Below are 18,488 nucleotides of genomic sequence, written 5' to 3' on the forward strand. Positions count from 1 at the left end.
TGTGCCTTGAGAGGGGGCAGAGCCTGTGGATCCATGATTTTATTGATGGAGAGAACTTCCTCTGTGAAGGATGGTTTGTAATTGCCCTGTAACTTAGAGGCCTTGGCCAGTCAAACATTAAGTGTATGTTATCAGAACCTGGGAACCTGAACCCAGGTCTTTCTGACCTGGAGATGGCTCTCTACCCAATATACTAGGCTGCCATAGTAGAGGCTTAAATTTTAAAAAATTAAATTGCATTTATTCTATGCTGCCTTGTATCACTTGTTTACATATATGTCTTATCTCCCTCACTATGGTGTAAGCTCCTTGTCCATTCTGAATGGAGTGCCTGTCTCAGAGTAAGCCCCAGCACATGTTTATCAGTTAGATTAAATATTCACGCTTTGGTAAATTGCCTTGTTTACCAACATCAGTTTGTACCTTATGACTTTGTGTGATAACATCATCCACATAGGTGATTATTTTTGAAGGAGCACATCAGGGTAATAAGATGTATGGTTCTGCATGGCAGACCTGAAGTATTTTTGTCCCCTGGACTATATTGATGTTTTCCACTATGTATTTCTCAAATTCATTCCATCCTCTTGTGACCAGAGTGGGGGTTGAGGGAAAGAAATTAAGTCTTCAGATAGACTCTTCTGACTTAAGGTGGAAGGGGTTCAGGTACTCAACACATCAGCTCAATCAGGTTACACTTGTCTGTTATTAGGATTAGCTCCCCAGTATCTGACAAAAATAAGAGGGGAAGTAAACAAATATCTATTAAGCACCTACTAAAAAGCAATGTGTCTTCCAACTTCAGATCTAGAATCTGATGAAATCCTCCCCGCCCTGCCTCCCCTCCCCTCCCCCACCTCCCCTCCCCTCCTCCCCCTCCCCCCCCCCCCCCCCCCCCCCCGCCTCCCCCCCCCAGTCATTCCAGTCACTTAAGTCGTGCTTGCTCTTGATTTGATACTTAAAGATCAAAATAATTACTGAAGCCTTTAACTCTGCTATAGGGATCAATACTTAAAGAATGTAATGACCATTTGTTAAAATTGAAGAACACTCTTTTTCTTCTCATGGTAGCCAAAGTAATTTTCTGTTGTCAAGTTATATGTCAATAAAAAGATGTTGTGTTAGAATTCATAAGGTTGGCAGTTTCCCCATTTTTTTTGCTCCAAAGCACTAAACTAAACTCCTTGGTGCACTTAGGAGATACTTTAAGGAATGACTTCCTCTTGAGATGCCTTGGAATGTTTTAGAGTTTGAATTGAGGCCGCACTTAAAAAAAAAAAGGTACCTTTTATGTTTGTATTAAAAAAAAAATCTAACTTCTAACAAGTTTGAGGCTGTTGGAATCAGGAAAAAATATTGTTCTCTGAAGTATATTTCCATGAATAAACTTATTTATGTATGTATATACATACACATGTGTATCTATATGCATGTACACACACATATGCATATATGTATATGTGTGTGTACGTGTATCCAGCATCCATAGTGATAAGAATAAGAAAGAGAGTGAAATTTGAAGGGTGACTTTCTGAATCTAGGAAGCATGTGAGTGTTTTAATAATAAGAGAACTGGTATAGTTGATGAAGATATTGAGGTTTTATTAATACTTCTAAGGTTGGGATATGAATTTGTTTGGGTTTGGGGAAGTGTCTTAGATTATAAGGAAATTTTGATAGAGATATCATTTTAGGCTTCAAAAATAATTGCCTTATTTTTGTTTTTACTTTTAAATTGAGTGTAATATATGTGGGGAGAAAATAAATGCTTATTAACCAAAAATTAAAGCAGAATGAAAGATTCATCAAAAGTTGTCCATGGCATTTTTTCTGCAAGTAGAAGGATGCTTTGATATGGATTTTATTAGTCTGGTTTCCTTTTTCTTCCCCTGGAGTGTCTGTGGTAGAGCTGGGCTTCAGTCCCTGAACATTAGCTCTGACAGATGTAAAATATGTTATTAGAGCAGAGAGAGAAATGTGTGCCATGAATTCCTGCCTAAAATTCTTGCTTCATAACGAATTATAGAATGTTAAATACCTTATTGACATTTTTTCTGGTTTGGGCAAAAGAATTTTATTAAATAGCCTAGAAATCCAGTAGGGTTATAAAATACTACTTTAAATTTTACTGAATTATTTTACTGGTATATAGTTTCATTTAAAGTATAATTTGATCTAGTCCTCTGTTCCTCTTTTATTTTTAACAGAGAAAAAGGAAAAAAAAGTCAAACTTTCCTCTCTCCAATTATAGAAATAAAGATACATGTGCATATAATCTGTGTCTCTGCCCTATTCTCTGTCTAGACTGGAATGTGCATTTGAGTTAGCTTGTTCATTTAAGAACTGCTTTCTTGGCTTGTCAATAATTCTGGGTGACCACAGGTTTGCTTTGTTTTGTCTTGGGCTATGTATTCCTATAATTGTCACCTATTCTCTTTGGTGGAAATAGATTATTTGCTTTCTCTTTCCCTCCTTCTCCTTTCCCTTCCCCCTACCTTTCTGCTTAGTGATACGGCGAATCTCATAGGATTGTACTTTTATGAACAATATTTAACTTGGCTAAATGTTTAACAAAACAAGTAAAGGCCTAGTTTGCAATTGCAGACCCACGGACAACAAAGTTAACTTAGGTTGTTTAAAGTCCCTTTTCCCGTCTTCCTTCTTCTTTTCCACAAGCAAAAGATTTGACGTATCCAAAATTAACTCCTCATCCCTCATACTGGCTCCTTTTCTCAAATTCCTTATTGTTGTTGAAGGCACCTCCATCTTCCTCCTAAGAGCAGCTAGCATTCCATTGCATTTGGGTCTGTAGGTACTATAAAAAGTTTTTACTAATGCCTCATAATTAGAGATATATAGTTCTGTGTTCAGTATCACACCCAGTCCTTCAACTTCCCCAATATCCATGACCTCCCCAACATTTCTTCCATCCATTTCATCTCTCCATTCACCTAGCCACCACCCTAACTGAAGCTCTCCTCATCTTTCACCTGGACTGCCGAAGTATAGCGATCTCCTGTTTTGATGTCCTTGCCTCCAGGCTTTTCCCTCTCCAATTAATCTGCTTAGCTGCCACATTTCAGTTCCTAAAACATAGGTATGACTGTGTCATTTCTCCTGCTCAGGAAGCCCTCATGGCTCTCAATTATCTCTAGTACAAAATATGATATGAGCTTTCCATTTTGACATTTGAAGCCTTCACAATTCATATGCCTACAATTCCAGGCATATTGTGGGTTCCTCGTTCTTCCGGCCAGAAGAGCCTATTTGCTGTCCCCTGTACAGCCCATCTCCCACCTTGCTTCTCACAGGCTGCGTGTCTCTGCCCTCATATCCAGAAGGTGCTCTTTCCTCAGCTCTGCTTCTTAGAATTCCTAGCTCCCTGCAAGGCTGAGTTCATGCCATATCTGATAGGATTCATCCTGATTTCTCATCCCCATTTGTTAGTATCTTTTTCCACATTCCCATGTATGTATGTGTGCATGCAGGCATATATCCATGTATGCACGTATGCATATACACATATATACATACATGTATATATGTGTGTGTGCATGTATATATAAAAATAGATATTTATTGTGCATTCACTTATCTATATATAAGTTATTTGTCCCCAATAGAATGTAAGTTGCTTGAAGGCAGAGATACTTTGTTTTTACCTTTGTCTCTACCCCCAAAGACTCCTACTGCCTTATACAGCACACCTCCTAAATACTAGTCCTTTACAAACACTGCCCCATTTCATTCTCGTAACTATTCTTTGAGGTAGGTGCTGTTATCCTCATTTTGCAGATGAGGAAACTGAGGCAAGTAGACAATAAGTGACTTGCACAAGGTCACACAGCTACTAAATATGAAGCAGAATTTGAACTCTGGGCTTCCTGATTCCACTTAGCTGTCTGAATGATTTCTTTGTTATTATTCATTCAGTAAACATTTAAAAAACAGCTAGTATGTTCTGGGTGCTGTTTTGGGCAATAAAAATATAAAGGCCTTTATATGCTGTTCTATTGGGGAGTAGTATGTACAGAGAAAGTTAAATATAGCATAGATAGAGAAATTAAGTGCAAAATATATACAGTGATTTCCCCGGTAGAGAGTTTTCTAGTAACGGGGTGGGGTGGAGAGAATAAAGATAGTCTTCCCATAGGAAGACTGAACTGATCATTGAAGAAAGCTCAGTATTCTAGGGGGTGGGGGATAGGAGGGATATGCCTCCCATGTACAGGGAATAACCTGTGTACAGACATGATCAGCAAGCAGACCATTTTGGCTGGAGAAGGAAAGTGACATGTAATAAGCTTGGACCAGTAGCCAGAATAGGAAAGATGTTGAGAGCTGAATCCAGGAGCCTGTATTTTATCCTTAGAAGCAAGAGGAGAAGCCATAGGAATTTCTTGCGCAGGGGAGGATTGATTGGAGAGGGGCCAGATTGGAGGGAGAGAGCCCAGGAATCCAGGTGAAAGGTGATGAGTGGAAATCTAAGGAGTGGATTGGATCCATAATATGGTGGTACAATGAACAAGACTTAGCAAATAAGTGGACTTGAGGGGTGAAGGAGAGAGAAGGGTGACTCTGAGGTAACAAACCTGGACCCTTTCAACGGAAATAGGAAAGTTAGGAAGAAGGAAAGGTGTTGGGGTATAGATAATGAGTTTCATCTTGAACTCACCTTGAGCCGTAGTCACTGGATATTTTCTCTGACCATCTCGCATTCCTAGAATGTTTTCCCTCCTCATTCTGTCCCTTGGCCCCCCTGGCTTCCTTCAAGTCCTAACTAAAATGAGTGCTTTCTCTTTGTTATTTCCTGCTTATCCTGTATATCCCTTCTTTGTACCTAGTTGTTTGTTGTCTCTTGCATTAGATGGAACTCCTTGAAGTCTGGAACTGTCTTTTGCCTTTCTTTGTAACCCCTCCCTCTTAGCACAGTGCCTGGCATGTAAAAGGTCTTAAATGCTCATTTGCTTACTCTTGACCGATCCCATTTCTCACTTCCCACCCTTTATTCTTGACACTTTGCTTAGCTAATTCAGGAATACTTCTTACTCTGCAAACCCACAAGACTAGATTACCCCCATCAGGCAATTTTCCTCCTACTTTCAACCTCCTGAAAGTTTCTTGAGGAAATGACAAGCTCGTTGCCCAGGGAGTCCACTGTTCACTTAACCTCAACTGGGTCTTTTTGGTGTACTATAATCATTTCCAATTTGACTTTCCCTGAAGTATCTATTTTTCCCCTAAGGCTTCAGCCATCTCCCCTGCTTCCCTTCTCAGCAGATGACCTCAGTTCTGACTCTATGACTTTTGGCCATCCATTGGATATCTCTTCAGTTTCAGCTTCAACAATCACTTATTAAGTGCTTACTGTGATCAGGGCATCAGGGCTGCAAAGACATCTCTCCTCTTTCATACCTCAATACTCTTTTAAATCATCTGTAAAGTTATAGGATCATCGATTTCATGCTTGAAGGGATCTTAGATGTCTTCTAGTCTAACTTCCTTATTTTACAATTGAGGTTCACTTATTACGACTCCCAGATTTTTGTAACACTACTCTTCTCCTGACTGGATGCCTCTATCTTCAATGGCTTACCAGATCTTTTGATTTAACATTTCCAAAATTAACTCCTCATCCCTCACACTCTATGTTGAATGCCTCTCTCACCTTTCTCACTGTTGTCCCAAGTGCTCCCATCTGCCATATACTAATGGCTAGAATACCATTTTTATGTTATCTTCGTTGTTCTTCACAACAGCCTTGTGTGGTTGGTTCTGCAGATGTTTGTTGTTCACATTTTGCACAGGACTTGGAAAGACCATGGTCACAGAGCTAGTTAAATATCAGAGATATGATTTGAACCTAGAACTCTCTGGACTCTCTGGAACGTTGGAGTTCAACACTCTGCTGTAACTATGTATTGTTTCTTGTCACTCAAGCTTGACATGTTCCTTTCTTTGAAAAGAGGAAGGAATCAATCAGGTGACAAAGTCTTACTGATTTTCCATTAACATCCAAAATATACACTCTCATTTTTTTTCCAGTTCATAGACCAGGCCCTCATCACTTCTTGCCTGGAGCACTATGATGACCTTCTAAATGGTCTCCGTTCCACATTTTCTCCACTCTCTCCAATTCATCTTTCACAGAGCTGCTAAAATAATACTTCTGAAGAACAGGCTTTTCTTCTGCTCCAAAACTCCCTGTTTATTGTTTACAAGATGAAATACAAATTTTTTAGTCTGGAAATTCAGGACCTCCACAATCTATATCTAAAAACTTTTCACATCTTTTTTTCACAGTACTTCCCTTTAAGCAGTTTGTATTGTAGCCAGGCTGATCTTGAGCTGATGTCTCCATCCATCCATCCATCCATCCATCCATCCCAGTAGTACTTATTGACCTTGCATAAGTCGCTTTGCTTTTGTTAATTTGTGCCCTTCCCTTTGCCAATTCTGCTCTGCCTGTAAGGCCCAGCTTAACTTTTCCTGACTGTTGCGTCCTGAAGAGGTTTCTTCCTCTATAATGCAGTACTTGAAAGATTCTGATATCTTTTCTGTTGTCTTGAAGTGTTTACATCTTGTGTCCTTTAACTTATCCCCAACTAGATTATAAACCCCTTGTGAACTGGGGCTAGACTTCTACTCCTTTGTAGCCCAGTATATTATATAACTTTACATATACTCAAATATATGTATATATAAATATATATGTAAATATATTTTATATATTTAAACAAACAATAATACACAATACTCAAGTAAATGTGGTTGCTACTTGTACTTTTAAAAATTCTCTGACAGATTTGGATTTGAAGTGCTAGGGAACATTGCTACCTGTCACTTCATCCTAAAAGTAATTTTGAGAGTTATTCCTCACTCAAATGCCTCTGCACTCCCCACCCAGCCTGTCCTAGCAGTTGCTAATAAAGGGTAGGGATCAGCCTGTAAATGAAAAGTGTTTGGATGATGAGATCATAGCTTTAGAACTTTTAAGAGACTTTAAGATCTCTGGTCTAACCCTCTCAATTTGCCAGTGAGGACACTGAAGCCTGTGGTTAAATGGTTAAATGACATTCCCAAAGTTACAGTGACAGAGATAGGATTTGAACTTGAGTCTTCCCACTTCAAATCCAGCCCTCTTTCTGCTGTATAATGCTTTATTAGCCCACTTTTCCAAAGATCTCTCAAATTATTTGAAAAAAGAAACTTAAAAAAACCCAAATAATTGATTTTAAGGAGTATACAGAGTGTAATCTATTTTATAAAAATAATTCCTAGTAAACATTTTTTTTTTTTTTGGCCAACAAATACTTAAACCAACTAGACTGTAATTTGGAGGCATAGTCTTCATTTCCCGTTTTACTTTGGCCATCTTTCACAAACTGCTTGACTCTGAAGGGGTTGAAGGTAGAAGGGGTTGAAGTGGGGAATTAGAATTGCTAAGTTGGTACAGTGCCTTGTTTAAGGGGCTGGTTCTGTCACCTGCTTAGATTGGCCTCTCACTAAAGTCTTTAACGTCCAAAAGAGAAGCACATTCATAGTGTTCAGTTTTATTTATTCTGTCATCTGAAACTGATCAGCAGCCAACATGGTGCTTTTCCTTGGGGTCTGTAGACACCTAAAGTGCTATTGAATAGGCATTCTACCAGTTGGGCATTTTTTCTCCTCCTCACACATTCTCCCTTCTTTGCCCCTCCTTTGTGGTAGCCTCATAAACACCACGTGTATCTTCCACACGAGATCCTATAGGACTTTTGTTTTGTTTTGGTTGTTGTGTTTTACTTTTGACTTGGTTTTAGAACCAGGTTTGGTGTGTGAATTTTAATTAAATGCTTCAGTTATGCACGCAAGAAATATTTTCTTTTGTTCCTGCGTTGTTGCCATGAGCAACAGTTGTGAAAGTTAACTCTGCCTTTTCAAGAAAATGTGAACAAAGATATGAATTTTACAGGTAAAAATAGCCTGTCCTTTGGTGGTAGGAATGGAGGTATGAGAAAAGAAAATACAGCCATAATGGTTAAAAGGGAAAGAAAGAATGCAGGAGAAATGAATAATCATCCACCACACTGACAAAACATTCCTAAAATGCTATTCAAATGAGGAAAGACGTTATGAGATGCAGCCGGCTAGCCAAGCGTTGAGGCCTGGCAGTCACTGGTTGGACGGGTGGAGGAGAAACCACGTTGTAGCTCCCATAGAAAGCTTGTGACTTAGCCTTAGTTTCTCCAGCTTGTTAGTTTTTCCCCTTTCCAGGACTTTCTTCCTCCCCTTTGTAACAAGTTATCTCATTTCTAAAGACTTCTTTTGTCCGTGTGTTTGTTTCGCTACTTCCCACCCTGCCCTGGCTGGAGTTTTACCGATTCCTGGTCCTTGGATTGTGTAATTTTGATTATACTCTTTTGTGCTGTCTAAATTGGCAGTGTGTACCTCCACTGGAGATGATTGCAAAGTACACAAATTGCTCCATTTGTACGAAAATGTAAGTACTGCATGCAGCTCCTGCAAAAAGCTGGGATTCTGTAGTTTGGCTCCGCTTCTCCAATGGGGTACTACTGGCTAGATTTTTTTCCATGAATTGAAAATGATTCTGAGACTTAACAGTCTAGCAGGGCTTTGCCTGCCCCCCCATCCCCCAACCCTTGGCATTTGTTTGACTTATTCACTGGGAAATTTGATTGGGTAAGGAAGCTTCCCAGTTAAACGCATGGAGTCTGGGAACTAGCCAATACTCAGGGATTTATAGTGATAATGAACTCTAATTCTCCCTCTGAGAATCCAGGACTACCGTGAAAAGAAAAACTTCTCTTTGTCTCCTTCCTGCATTCTCCCAGTCATCCAGACTTACTCCTTGAATATAAGCCCCGAAGTCACTAGGCTCCTACACAGCTGCCAGGAGAGAAATATAACTGCCCACTCTGTTTACATTTTTGCAGAGGCCTGGGACTCCTTTCCCAACTAAGCCCACCCCCGTTCCCCTTTTAGTTAGAAGACTGTACTTTGTCTACATGTAAGAGAGGGTAAAACAATGGCTAACTTAAAACCCTTCTCTTTTCTGTTTGGCTCTTGAATGCATTACTCACTCAGGTTTACATTAGCATCACCAGATCTGTCTTCCTATTTTGCTATCCTTGGCCTCTCTGAATTCATGACATCATAGATTTTAGAGCTGTCCTCTGCGCTTTGGCTTCTGACCTCATCATTCAACTGAAACTGCCCTCTCCAGAGTTTCCAATGAGTTCTTAATTGCCAAATTTAATGGCCATTTTCAATCCTCATCCTTCTTGACCTCTGTGTCATTCCTCACTCACCCCACATATCCAGTCCATTGCCAGGTTTTTTTATTTCATAGTTCATGCCCTCATCGCTTCTTGCCTGGATTACTTCAGTGTCCTAACTAGTTTGTCTGCCTTCAAGTCTCTCCCCTCTCCAACCCATTTGCTTGCCACTCAGCTAGCTGCCAAGGTTATTTTTCTAACTTGTAGTTCTAATCATGTATCCCCCTCCCTCCCAAAGAAGTTGCAGGGAATCCCTCCAGGATGCAGTGTAAAGTTCTCTGGTTGGTGTTTACAGTTCTTCATAATCTGGCCCCTTTTCTAGTCTTCTTACTTACATTTTACTACCTACCACTCCTTGCCTGTAATGATCTCCCTTCTCTACTTCAACTATTAACCTTCATGGCTTCCTTGAAGTCTTTACTAAAATTCCATCATTAACTGAAAGCCTTCTCCAACCTCTCTTAATTTTAGTGCCTTCATGCTGTGAATTATTTCTTATTCATGTATATTTGTTTGCATGTTGTCTCCCCTATTAGAGTATAAGTTCCTTGAGGGCAGGGACCGTCTTTTTCCCCTGTTTGTACCCCCTGTGGTAAGCACAGCACCCGGCCCGTAGTAGCCACTTAATAAATGTTTACTGATGGATCTTTTTGTGGAACCAATTGGTATTAAGTGGAGTATGCTTATATTTTCTCAGGACAAACAGTTTTTGAATGGTTATTTAAACTCATGCTTTGGAGGTAGTGTGTAGTAGGAGAAAGCACTGCATTTGGAGTCAGAAAATATCCCAGCCCTGCCACTTATTACCTATGTGTCCTTGGGCAAGTCATATAACCTCTCTGGACCTCAGTTTCCTTGCCTGTAAAATAAGGTAGTTGAACTAGATGGTCTCTGAGATCCCTTCCAACTTTGACTATGATGCTAAGATCTCAACTCCCCTTGGAGGGGGAGGAATAGGTTGATCTTTTCCTATATATAACTCTTTAGCCCCTATCTGGGCAGCTGTGTGACTCAGTTAATAGAATAGGAGGCCTGGAGTGAGGAAGACTCATCTTCATGAGTTCAAATCTGGCCTCAGACAATTACTAGCAGTGTGACCCTGAGCAAGTCACTTAACCCTGTTTGCAACTCTGTTTGCCTCAGTTTCCTCATCTGTCAAATGAGCTAGGAAAGAAAATGACAATCCATTCTAGTATCTTTGTCAAGAAAACTCCAAATGGTGTAACACAGAATCAGATGCAACATGCAAATAAATTTATATCTTCAAGATACATATGGAATAAATTAAATGGAAAATAATTCCTAGGGAGAGGGGGTAGCTAGCCTGGAGTCAGGAAGACCTGAGTTCAAATTCGACTTCAGATGCTTACTAGCTATGTGATCCTGGCAAGTCACTTCACCCTGTTTGCCTCAGTTTCCTTATCTATAAAATGAGCTGGAGAAGGAAATAGAAACCACTCCAGTATCTTTGCCAAGAAATCCACAATGAAGTCAGGAAGAGTGGGACCCAATGAAACTGAACATCAAGTAGTGCCTGTCACTGGACATATAAGTAAATAGCTGTTAAATGAACTAATTTACGTTCCCTAAGTACTGATCCGCTTTGGTTTCTGAGAACATGGGATAGCAAAAAACAAACAAACAAACAAAAACCTTCTTCTATGGTGAAAGTACTTATGGATAACAGAGAATAGAAGCTAATTGATAAGCTCACTTCTTTTCCACATTCCTTTCCTTACCTTCACACAGGTGTTCACATTTTTCTTTTCTGATTGATCTAGGTAGTCTTGTGCATTATTTGACCCACCGTACTGCAGTTCCCCTCTACCCTCCATCAGTACCCACTAGTATTGATCAAGGTTAAATGATACACAGCAGCAATGTTACTTTGGAACACAGATGTTGTTTTTTCACTTGTGTCTGATTCTTTGCGACCCCATTTGGGTTGGGAGTGGTTTGCCACACCCTTCTCCAGCTCATTTTACAGATGAGGAAACTGAGGCAAACAGGGTTAAGCGATTTGCCCAGGATTACACAGCTACTAATTGTCTGAGGCCAGATTTGAACTGAGGAAGAGGGGTCTTCCTAACCTCCAGCTCTAGGTTCTATCCCCTGCATCAGAGACAGACTAGACTAGATCACTGAATCACTGAAATCCACAATGACTTCTCCAAATTATTTATTTTAGCGAGTGGTTTCTATTGTTTTCCTAACTAGCTAGAAATGTTCATATAAAAGATTGGTATGAATTTAAATAGTATTTTCCAGTCATTTTATTTACCCATCCAGAGAAATGTGCTAAGAATGTAATGAGCTGGCAGCCAGAGGGTTGTAGGCTTCAACAGGCTGCCTAGGGGGTCAGGATGCACACAAAGCCTAAGTACCCTTTGCTCTCTCTAACTTAGAGGTATTTGTTTACCTTTACCTGCCTCCTAGGCTCCAGGTAGATTCTAGTCCCTCCTCTTTTCCTTTCCCCCACCTGTCCCCCTCTTCTGGTTAATACTCAATTCCTGACCCAGGAGCTGTGGAAGGTTCCTCAGGCTGCTTGCTTGATTTGATTTTTGATGGGTTGGGGAGAGCTAGCTGGCAGATGGTGTGGAATGTCCAGGTGTGTACTCTCAGGTGTTTCTGCAGAAACGAATCAAAGAGGTCAGACCAACAATTGCCGTTTGTGGACACCTGTGAACTTGGAGCTATCAAGGCACCTCTTTGTCTTAAAGATAGCTTTTAGCCTTTGTTGATCTTTACTGGATTTAGAACCGTAACTGGATTAGAACCAGTCATCTTTAGATGAAAAGGTCCTGCTGTAGTTAGAGCACCAGACCTGGAATCAGTCAGACCCGAGACGCTTATGTCCTTTGTGACCCTGGGCAAGTCACTTAATCTCTATTTGACTCACTGTTCTGATGTGTAAAAGGAGAATAATAGTACTTCCCCAGGGTTATTGCGAAGCTAAAATGGATAATATTTGTAAAGCACTTTGCAAATCTTTTTTGTGATTCATTATTTTTCAGTATTGTCCAACTCTTCGTGACTCTATTTGAGGTTTTCTTGGCAGAGATACTGGAGTGGTTTGCCATTTCCTTCTCCAGCTCATTTGACAGATGAGGACACTGGGGCAAACAAGGTTAAGTCACTTGCCCAGGGTCACACAGATAGTAAGTGCCTGAGGCCAGATTTGAACTCAGGAAGACGACTCCAGGCCTGGCACTTTATCCAATGAGCCACCTAGCTACAAACTTCAACATGCTTTATAAGCGCTAGCTATTGTTTTATTAACTAATTTCTTCAATGATTTGGCCTTCCTGGGAATAGGCTTTCTTTTAAAATAGATTTTCAGTGCTGAGGACAGCAGTATACATCTATGAGGCTTCCATGTAGTGAATTCCAAGGTAGAAATCCTTTTTGGATGTTGTAGGGGCAGTGAATTTCATCTTTGTAACTTAAATAAGACTACTTAGAATTGTTTAAATGGCAGACATCTGTGGTTTGGCATCCAAAGATGCGACTGCATTGATCTCTGGGACAGAGACATATGTCTACGAAATTTAATTCCTCACAAGCTGATACTTAGGTATGTCCAGATTAAAGTGACATATCTACTTAATTATTGAATCCAAATTTAATTGAATTGAAGAACCCTAAATGCAAATATCCTCATGAAAAAATAATTTAAAAAATTAATGTAGTTTTGAAATATTTTGAGGTAGGTTTGGGAAGAATTTTGCATGAGTCATTTTCTTTCAAATTTTATTGGTTTGTGTTAAACTGTATTTCCAGTAATTTTCTCTCTAAGGAATAAAGGATAGAGTTGAGAGGAAAAAGTTAATGTTTCTTCAAATATTTGCTTTATAGAAGTAATTAGAATTTAGAAGTGAAAAGGACTTTAGAGATCATCTAGTCTACCCCCTTCATTTTACAGAGAAGGAAACTGAGACCCAGAGAACTTCAGTGAATTATGGTAGACTAAAGTATAATTGTAGTTGACAGTACTATATACATTATCTCTTAGGGACATATCTGCTTGGTCGAAAACTCACAGAACTATAGATATAGAACATGCATAAAGTGTTAAAAACTGAAATTTTCATAGTGGACAAAACATTTAGATTAAGGTTTGTGAACTGCTTTATCCACCAACCCTTTTAAATAGGTAATAATAATAAATAAAGATGACAGCTTGCATTTTTATAGCTGTCTACAATTTGCAGATGTTATTTTCATGCTCATTGTACTGATAAAGAAACTGTTGGCCCAGGGTCACACAGATAGGAAATGTTTCTGGCAAGATTTGAACCTGTCACCCAGATTACGCTTCCCGTATCTCTATACCATATGCCTCAGGGGTCTGGAGTTCCTGTTTTTGTTATTCAGATACATTGAAGTCTCAAGATTTCATGATGTCCTGGGAAAAGGGGTAAGGGACTACAATACAAAATGTTTCATACATTCTCTAATAATTAAATGAATCCTTAAGACTCAGATTTACAAGTCAGGTATTAGGGAAGCTATAACTTCTGCTTCTGGAAAAAGACCTGGCAAACCTAGTATATTACATTATATTACAGTATATTCACTGAATTCCTAAATTCTTAATCTGGCATTCCAGTCCTTAAATTATACTACCTCCTAGCTTCAGGTGACTTTTCTTTCAGAAGAGCTACAAACCTATATTTCCTCTCATTGCAAGCATATAAATACAGTAGACATTCAGTCTATTCCACTGTACAAGAAGTTCATTGAACAGGCACAATGAGATCTTGTAGGATTAGTTTTTAAGACAAATGTGGTTAGACCTGTCTAGTAAACTCGCTTTCACTAAATTAAATTCATTTCCTTATTATCTTAGAGCTCCTGCCATATTTCTAAAATAAATAGAGTAGTGTGCTAAGATTTCATTTGTATCATAAGTTTCTTTCATGAATTGGGGAAAAATGTCATCTCATTAGCCTGTTCGCCTCCAAAGCCAGCCAGTCCTGATTTAGTTAAGCAGAATGATGAGAAGCAGGTTTCTTTTTGGTGACTTTATTATAAAAAATGGTTATATTTTCTACCAGGAATTTAATTCAGTTACTTAATAATGATGCGGTATAACGCTGTCAGGTCGTATGGCATTCATTAGAATTAGGATCCTCTTCAAGGTCACCTCGCTCCCACAATATTTCCCTTTTTCTTTACATTGCCAAACTTCATGAATGAATGGGCCACATTTTCTGTCTTGCCCTATTTCTTTTGAACACCCCACAGCTCACCCTGTTTCGCTACCACTCCACCAAAGCGGGGAACCATTTGTCTTTTGATCAATCCAGTGACCTGTTCTTGGTCTTTATTCTCTGACTTATACTACTTTTAATACTAACTGCTGTCACTCTCTTTGAAACTACTCCCCTTTACATTTGTGACTTCTGTGGCACGTTACAATATTATTTTTGTTCCCCTTCCAGCTCCCTGTTAATTTTCCATTTTGTTCTTCTATTCCGCAATGAGAGATATTCTTCAAGGCCCAATCCTTGGCAAGCCCTTGGCAGGCTCCTCATTCTCACAGCCTCAACTGTCTTTTTCGTATCAATGACTTCTGAATCTCTAATTTAATCTGCTTGGGTGTCTTTTCACCTTTAATTCAAATGTTAACTCAGTTTATCAAACTCAAACTTCCTCTTTGATGTCCTACCAGTTCTTCCTTGGAAAATGTCTTTTGTGTATCTTTTGCTTTCTGCTTTAATTTCAACCACCCCTGTCTTTGCTCTGGGCCTGAATGATTGCAGCAGCCTCTCCTGATCCTAGGATGTCTTTGCTCCAACGCATCCTGTATTTTACTCTGAGATCCATTGTCTTTAACCATTGATTTTTGTTGTTGTTGTATTTTATCAAGTTCTCTGTCCTTAAACCTTTAGACATAATAGGGGTAGAAAAAAGAGATCTGTTAAAGTCCTACCCCTCACTTTCAGGGACTTTGATAATCAGACCTCCACCCCTATTAATCCAACCTTTTTCCTTGCTACTCGAAAGAGGTCTCTTTCGCTTTTCTTAGAAACACTGCAAGCCTTTCCTTAGAAAATTGCACTTATATTCCAGCCTCTCTTTACTTATTTATTCCAGTCCTTTTCCTTATCTGAAGCTCAACTCTAGTTCTTAAAGGTTCTTAAAGAAACTTCTCCAGCTACTCTAAATCCTCATTAATTTCTCCTTTATTAATCTTTGAACTCCTATAATACTTCGGCTAGAGGATGCAATTTAGCAGTTATATATAGTCTCTTGAGGGAATTATTAAATGTGTATCAGGGTTGTCTGTGTCTTCTCCCTGGGTATCCAATCCATCACCAGGTTCTGTTGATTTTCCCTTTTTAGTATAGCAGTGAAAAGAATGTTGAATTTGGAGTCTGAAGATCTTGGTTTGAGGCCCACTGCTGCCAGTTACTAGCTGTGTGTAACTTTGGGCAAACTTAATTTCTTACGCTTTGACTGTAAAATTGGGACTAATATTTGCACAAGGTTGTTATGAGGAAAGTGCTATGTAAACCCTGAAATGCTTACACCACACATGTAAATTCCCTCTGGAATTAGTCCCTTCCTGTTTGCTCCTCCTGTCGTCCTGCTGTGTTAATAGAGGCAGTGTCCAAGATTAGGAAATTTATAGATAATTCCGGTCAGACCACAGGTAAAAACAATTTAAAAAAGTGACTTTGTATAGCACTTTAAGGTTTGTGAAATGCTTTTTACATTTAGTATCTCCTCTGATCCTTACAGGAATCCTGGGAAGTAGGTGTGGAATATTGTATTGTATTTCATGCTTGTACTAAATGGTCATTTCACCTTTAGTTTCTGCTTCTTCAGTTTTCCTTGCACTAGCAGCAAGTCAATTTTCCTAACCACATGTCTGTGGTTTACTCATTGCTTACAAGATAACTTGCAGACTCCCTGAGTGTATTGTTCCAGGACTTCCCTAATCCAGCCCCTAACTCCATCTCCAGTCTTGGCTTTTTTTTCTATTCTGGTCAGATTTGTTTGCTCACTCACTTACCCTTGGATCCAGTGTGATTGAGACTTCAAAGGTCATCAGGCCCAATTTATCCCTGAACAAGGAATCCCTTAAACAATATCCTCAACAAATAGTTATCAAGCCTCCCCCTGAAGACTGTCCCCCCAAGACCGCTGTTTCTTCTTTTATACACCTCTGATTGTGAGAAAGTTTTTCCCTCTGCCTCTTGGGATCTGCCATCTTCTTGTCTCCAATTCTTTTCACCTAGAGACCAATCTTCCCTCTCTCCTGCTTTTATGAGGCCTCCTTTGGCATGATTCCAAAGTTCTTTACCATCCTCTTCTTCCTTCTGGTTTATCATCCAGCTGAAGCATCCTTTTGTGACTGCCATACTACACGATGATTCATTGAACTTTGCCTAAAATTGACATTGCCGAATACTGAAAGGAAGGGTAACTATGATCTTTGAAAGTTTATGGAGACTGGGAAACTCCTCAGTCTGGAGAAAGACATATTCTACTTTTCTGAAAAGAGAGGGTAGATTCTGAAACACTTTTTAAAAGATCTGTGAACCTTTAGAAAAGGAAGCAGTGATTACCAGAAATCTGCCTCAAAATCAGCTTTGTTCATTAAGGATAGCTCATGCCCAGGGAAATCTGATTTTTTATTTTAAATGCATTTTATAGATTCCCTTTGTCTTTTCATCATTGTTGTTTCCTACTCTACTCTTTCCTCCATATAGAAACCTCTTTTGAGACATAGAAAATAACTAAGCAGCATCAGCTACTTGCTACCGAGTCCACATCTGATACACAGACAGCATTCTGCTCTAGTGGCCCTCCTCCATCTGTTGTGAGGGAGGTGAGATCTTCATTTTTTTCTTCTTCTAAAAAAGCGTTTAGTAATATCTTTTGATTTTAAAACCAAATCATTTGTTATTTATCTCTGTCCAAATTGAGCCTTCTTTCAAGACCAAGGAAAACAATTAAGTAAAAATAGTTTGCCTTCCTTCTCTGAGTTCCTTCCCTCAGTGACTGTCCTCTCTCCTCACTCCTCATCCTTGCATATTTGCTTGGAGTAAAATGAAACTTCTGACTTGTTTTTTAATGTACATTTCTTTTACTATTGCTGATTTGAAACAGGTTACATGGTCATTTGCTGCTGCCAGATATTTTGGAAACTATTCTTTCTGTTTTTCCTTCAACCTTGAGCCAGAGATAGGGTCATGCTTGAATCCTAGCACCAAGAACCATTAATATTTCTTCAGATTCGGGTAAATGCATCCCATTACATTATTTTACTTGTTTGGATGACTGTAAAGAATCTCTAAAGAATCTGAACAGCTGTTCTTTTAGAGTCCAGATGAGTGATCATCTGTTTTCCTGTTCTTGCCCTTTTCAAATCTTGCCCTGATGTCCATTTTCTTTTATAAAGCTAATATAGTCTTTTTTTTACACATCTGCCCTTTGCTTTTTGTTACAGGATGGACATCTATTACTGTGGGATGACTTTTATGATTTATCTATGACTCAGAATAGGAGAGTGGTACTCCATCTATGCTTTCCTGGTGAAGAACTTCCTGTGCTAATACAGGTGGCTACTTTCTCCTCAACATATATTCTTAGAGAGTTGCCTAGGTGACTGAGAAATTAAATAACTCACCCAAAGTTACACACATACAGGTATGTGTTAGGGCTAGGATTTGAACCCACGTTTTTCTGGTCCTGAAGCCAGTTCTTTGCTTTATGCATGCTATCTCTGTATCTTACACACACACACACACACACACACACACACACACACACACACACACACACACACACACACACACACACACACACACACTCTGTCTCTCTCTCTGTCTCTCTCTCACTCTCTCACTCGTCTGTGTCAGTTCATTCAAGTTCTCCCAGGTTTCTTTGAAACTATCCCCTTTGCCTTTTTTTACAGCACAAATGTATTCCATCACATTTATATACCATAACTTGTTCATACATTCCCCATATATGGGCTTCCCCTCAGATTTCCATTTTTTTTTGCCACATCAAAAAGAGCTATAAATATTTTTGTACATACTTAGATTTGCTTAGGACTACTCCTTCCCTTACTTGCCTTTTGTTTGATTCCCTTTTGCCCCTTCTTGCCTTTCTCTCTTTTTCCTTTTGAGTGAAATGTGCTTCTCTCTCCAACTCCATGTGTTTTCTGTGTGTGTGTGTGTGTGTGTGTGTGTG

General features: G+C 39.3%; 1 protein-coding gene across 4 annotated transcripts in view; it reads left to right on the forward strand.

Annotated features, from left to right (window-relative positions):
- Window positions 1-18,488, forward strand: part of WWC2 (WW and C2 domain containing 2) — a 257,956-nt gene that overhangs the window by 8,857 nt on the left and 230,611 nt on the right. The window contains exon 1 of one of the 4 annotated variants that reach the window (XM_072625441.1): window positions 939-8,482. The exons of 2 other annotated variants lie outside the window; for them this stretch is intronic. In XM_072625441.1, coding sequence (XP_072481542.1) covers window positions 8,442-8,482 — 41 coding nt within the window. In that variant the 5' untranslated portion in view covers window positions 939-8,441. Of the gene's footprint in view, window positions 1-938; window positions 8,483-18,488 lie in introns of those variants that run through there. One more of the 4 variants, XM_072625444.1, reaches the window with a different exon arrangement.

Source organism: Notamacropus eugenii, chromosome 7 (assembly GCF_028372415.1).
Source record: "Notamacropus eugenii isolate mMacEug1 chromosome 7, mMacEug1.pri_v2, whole genome shotgun sequence".
NCBI lineage: Eukaryota > Metazoa > Chordata > Mammalia > Diprotodontia > Macropodidae > Notamacropus > Notamacropus eugenii.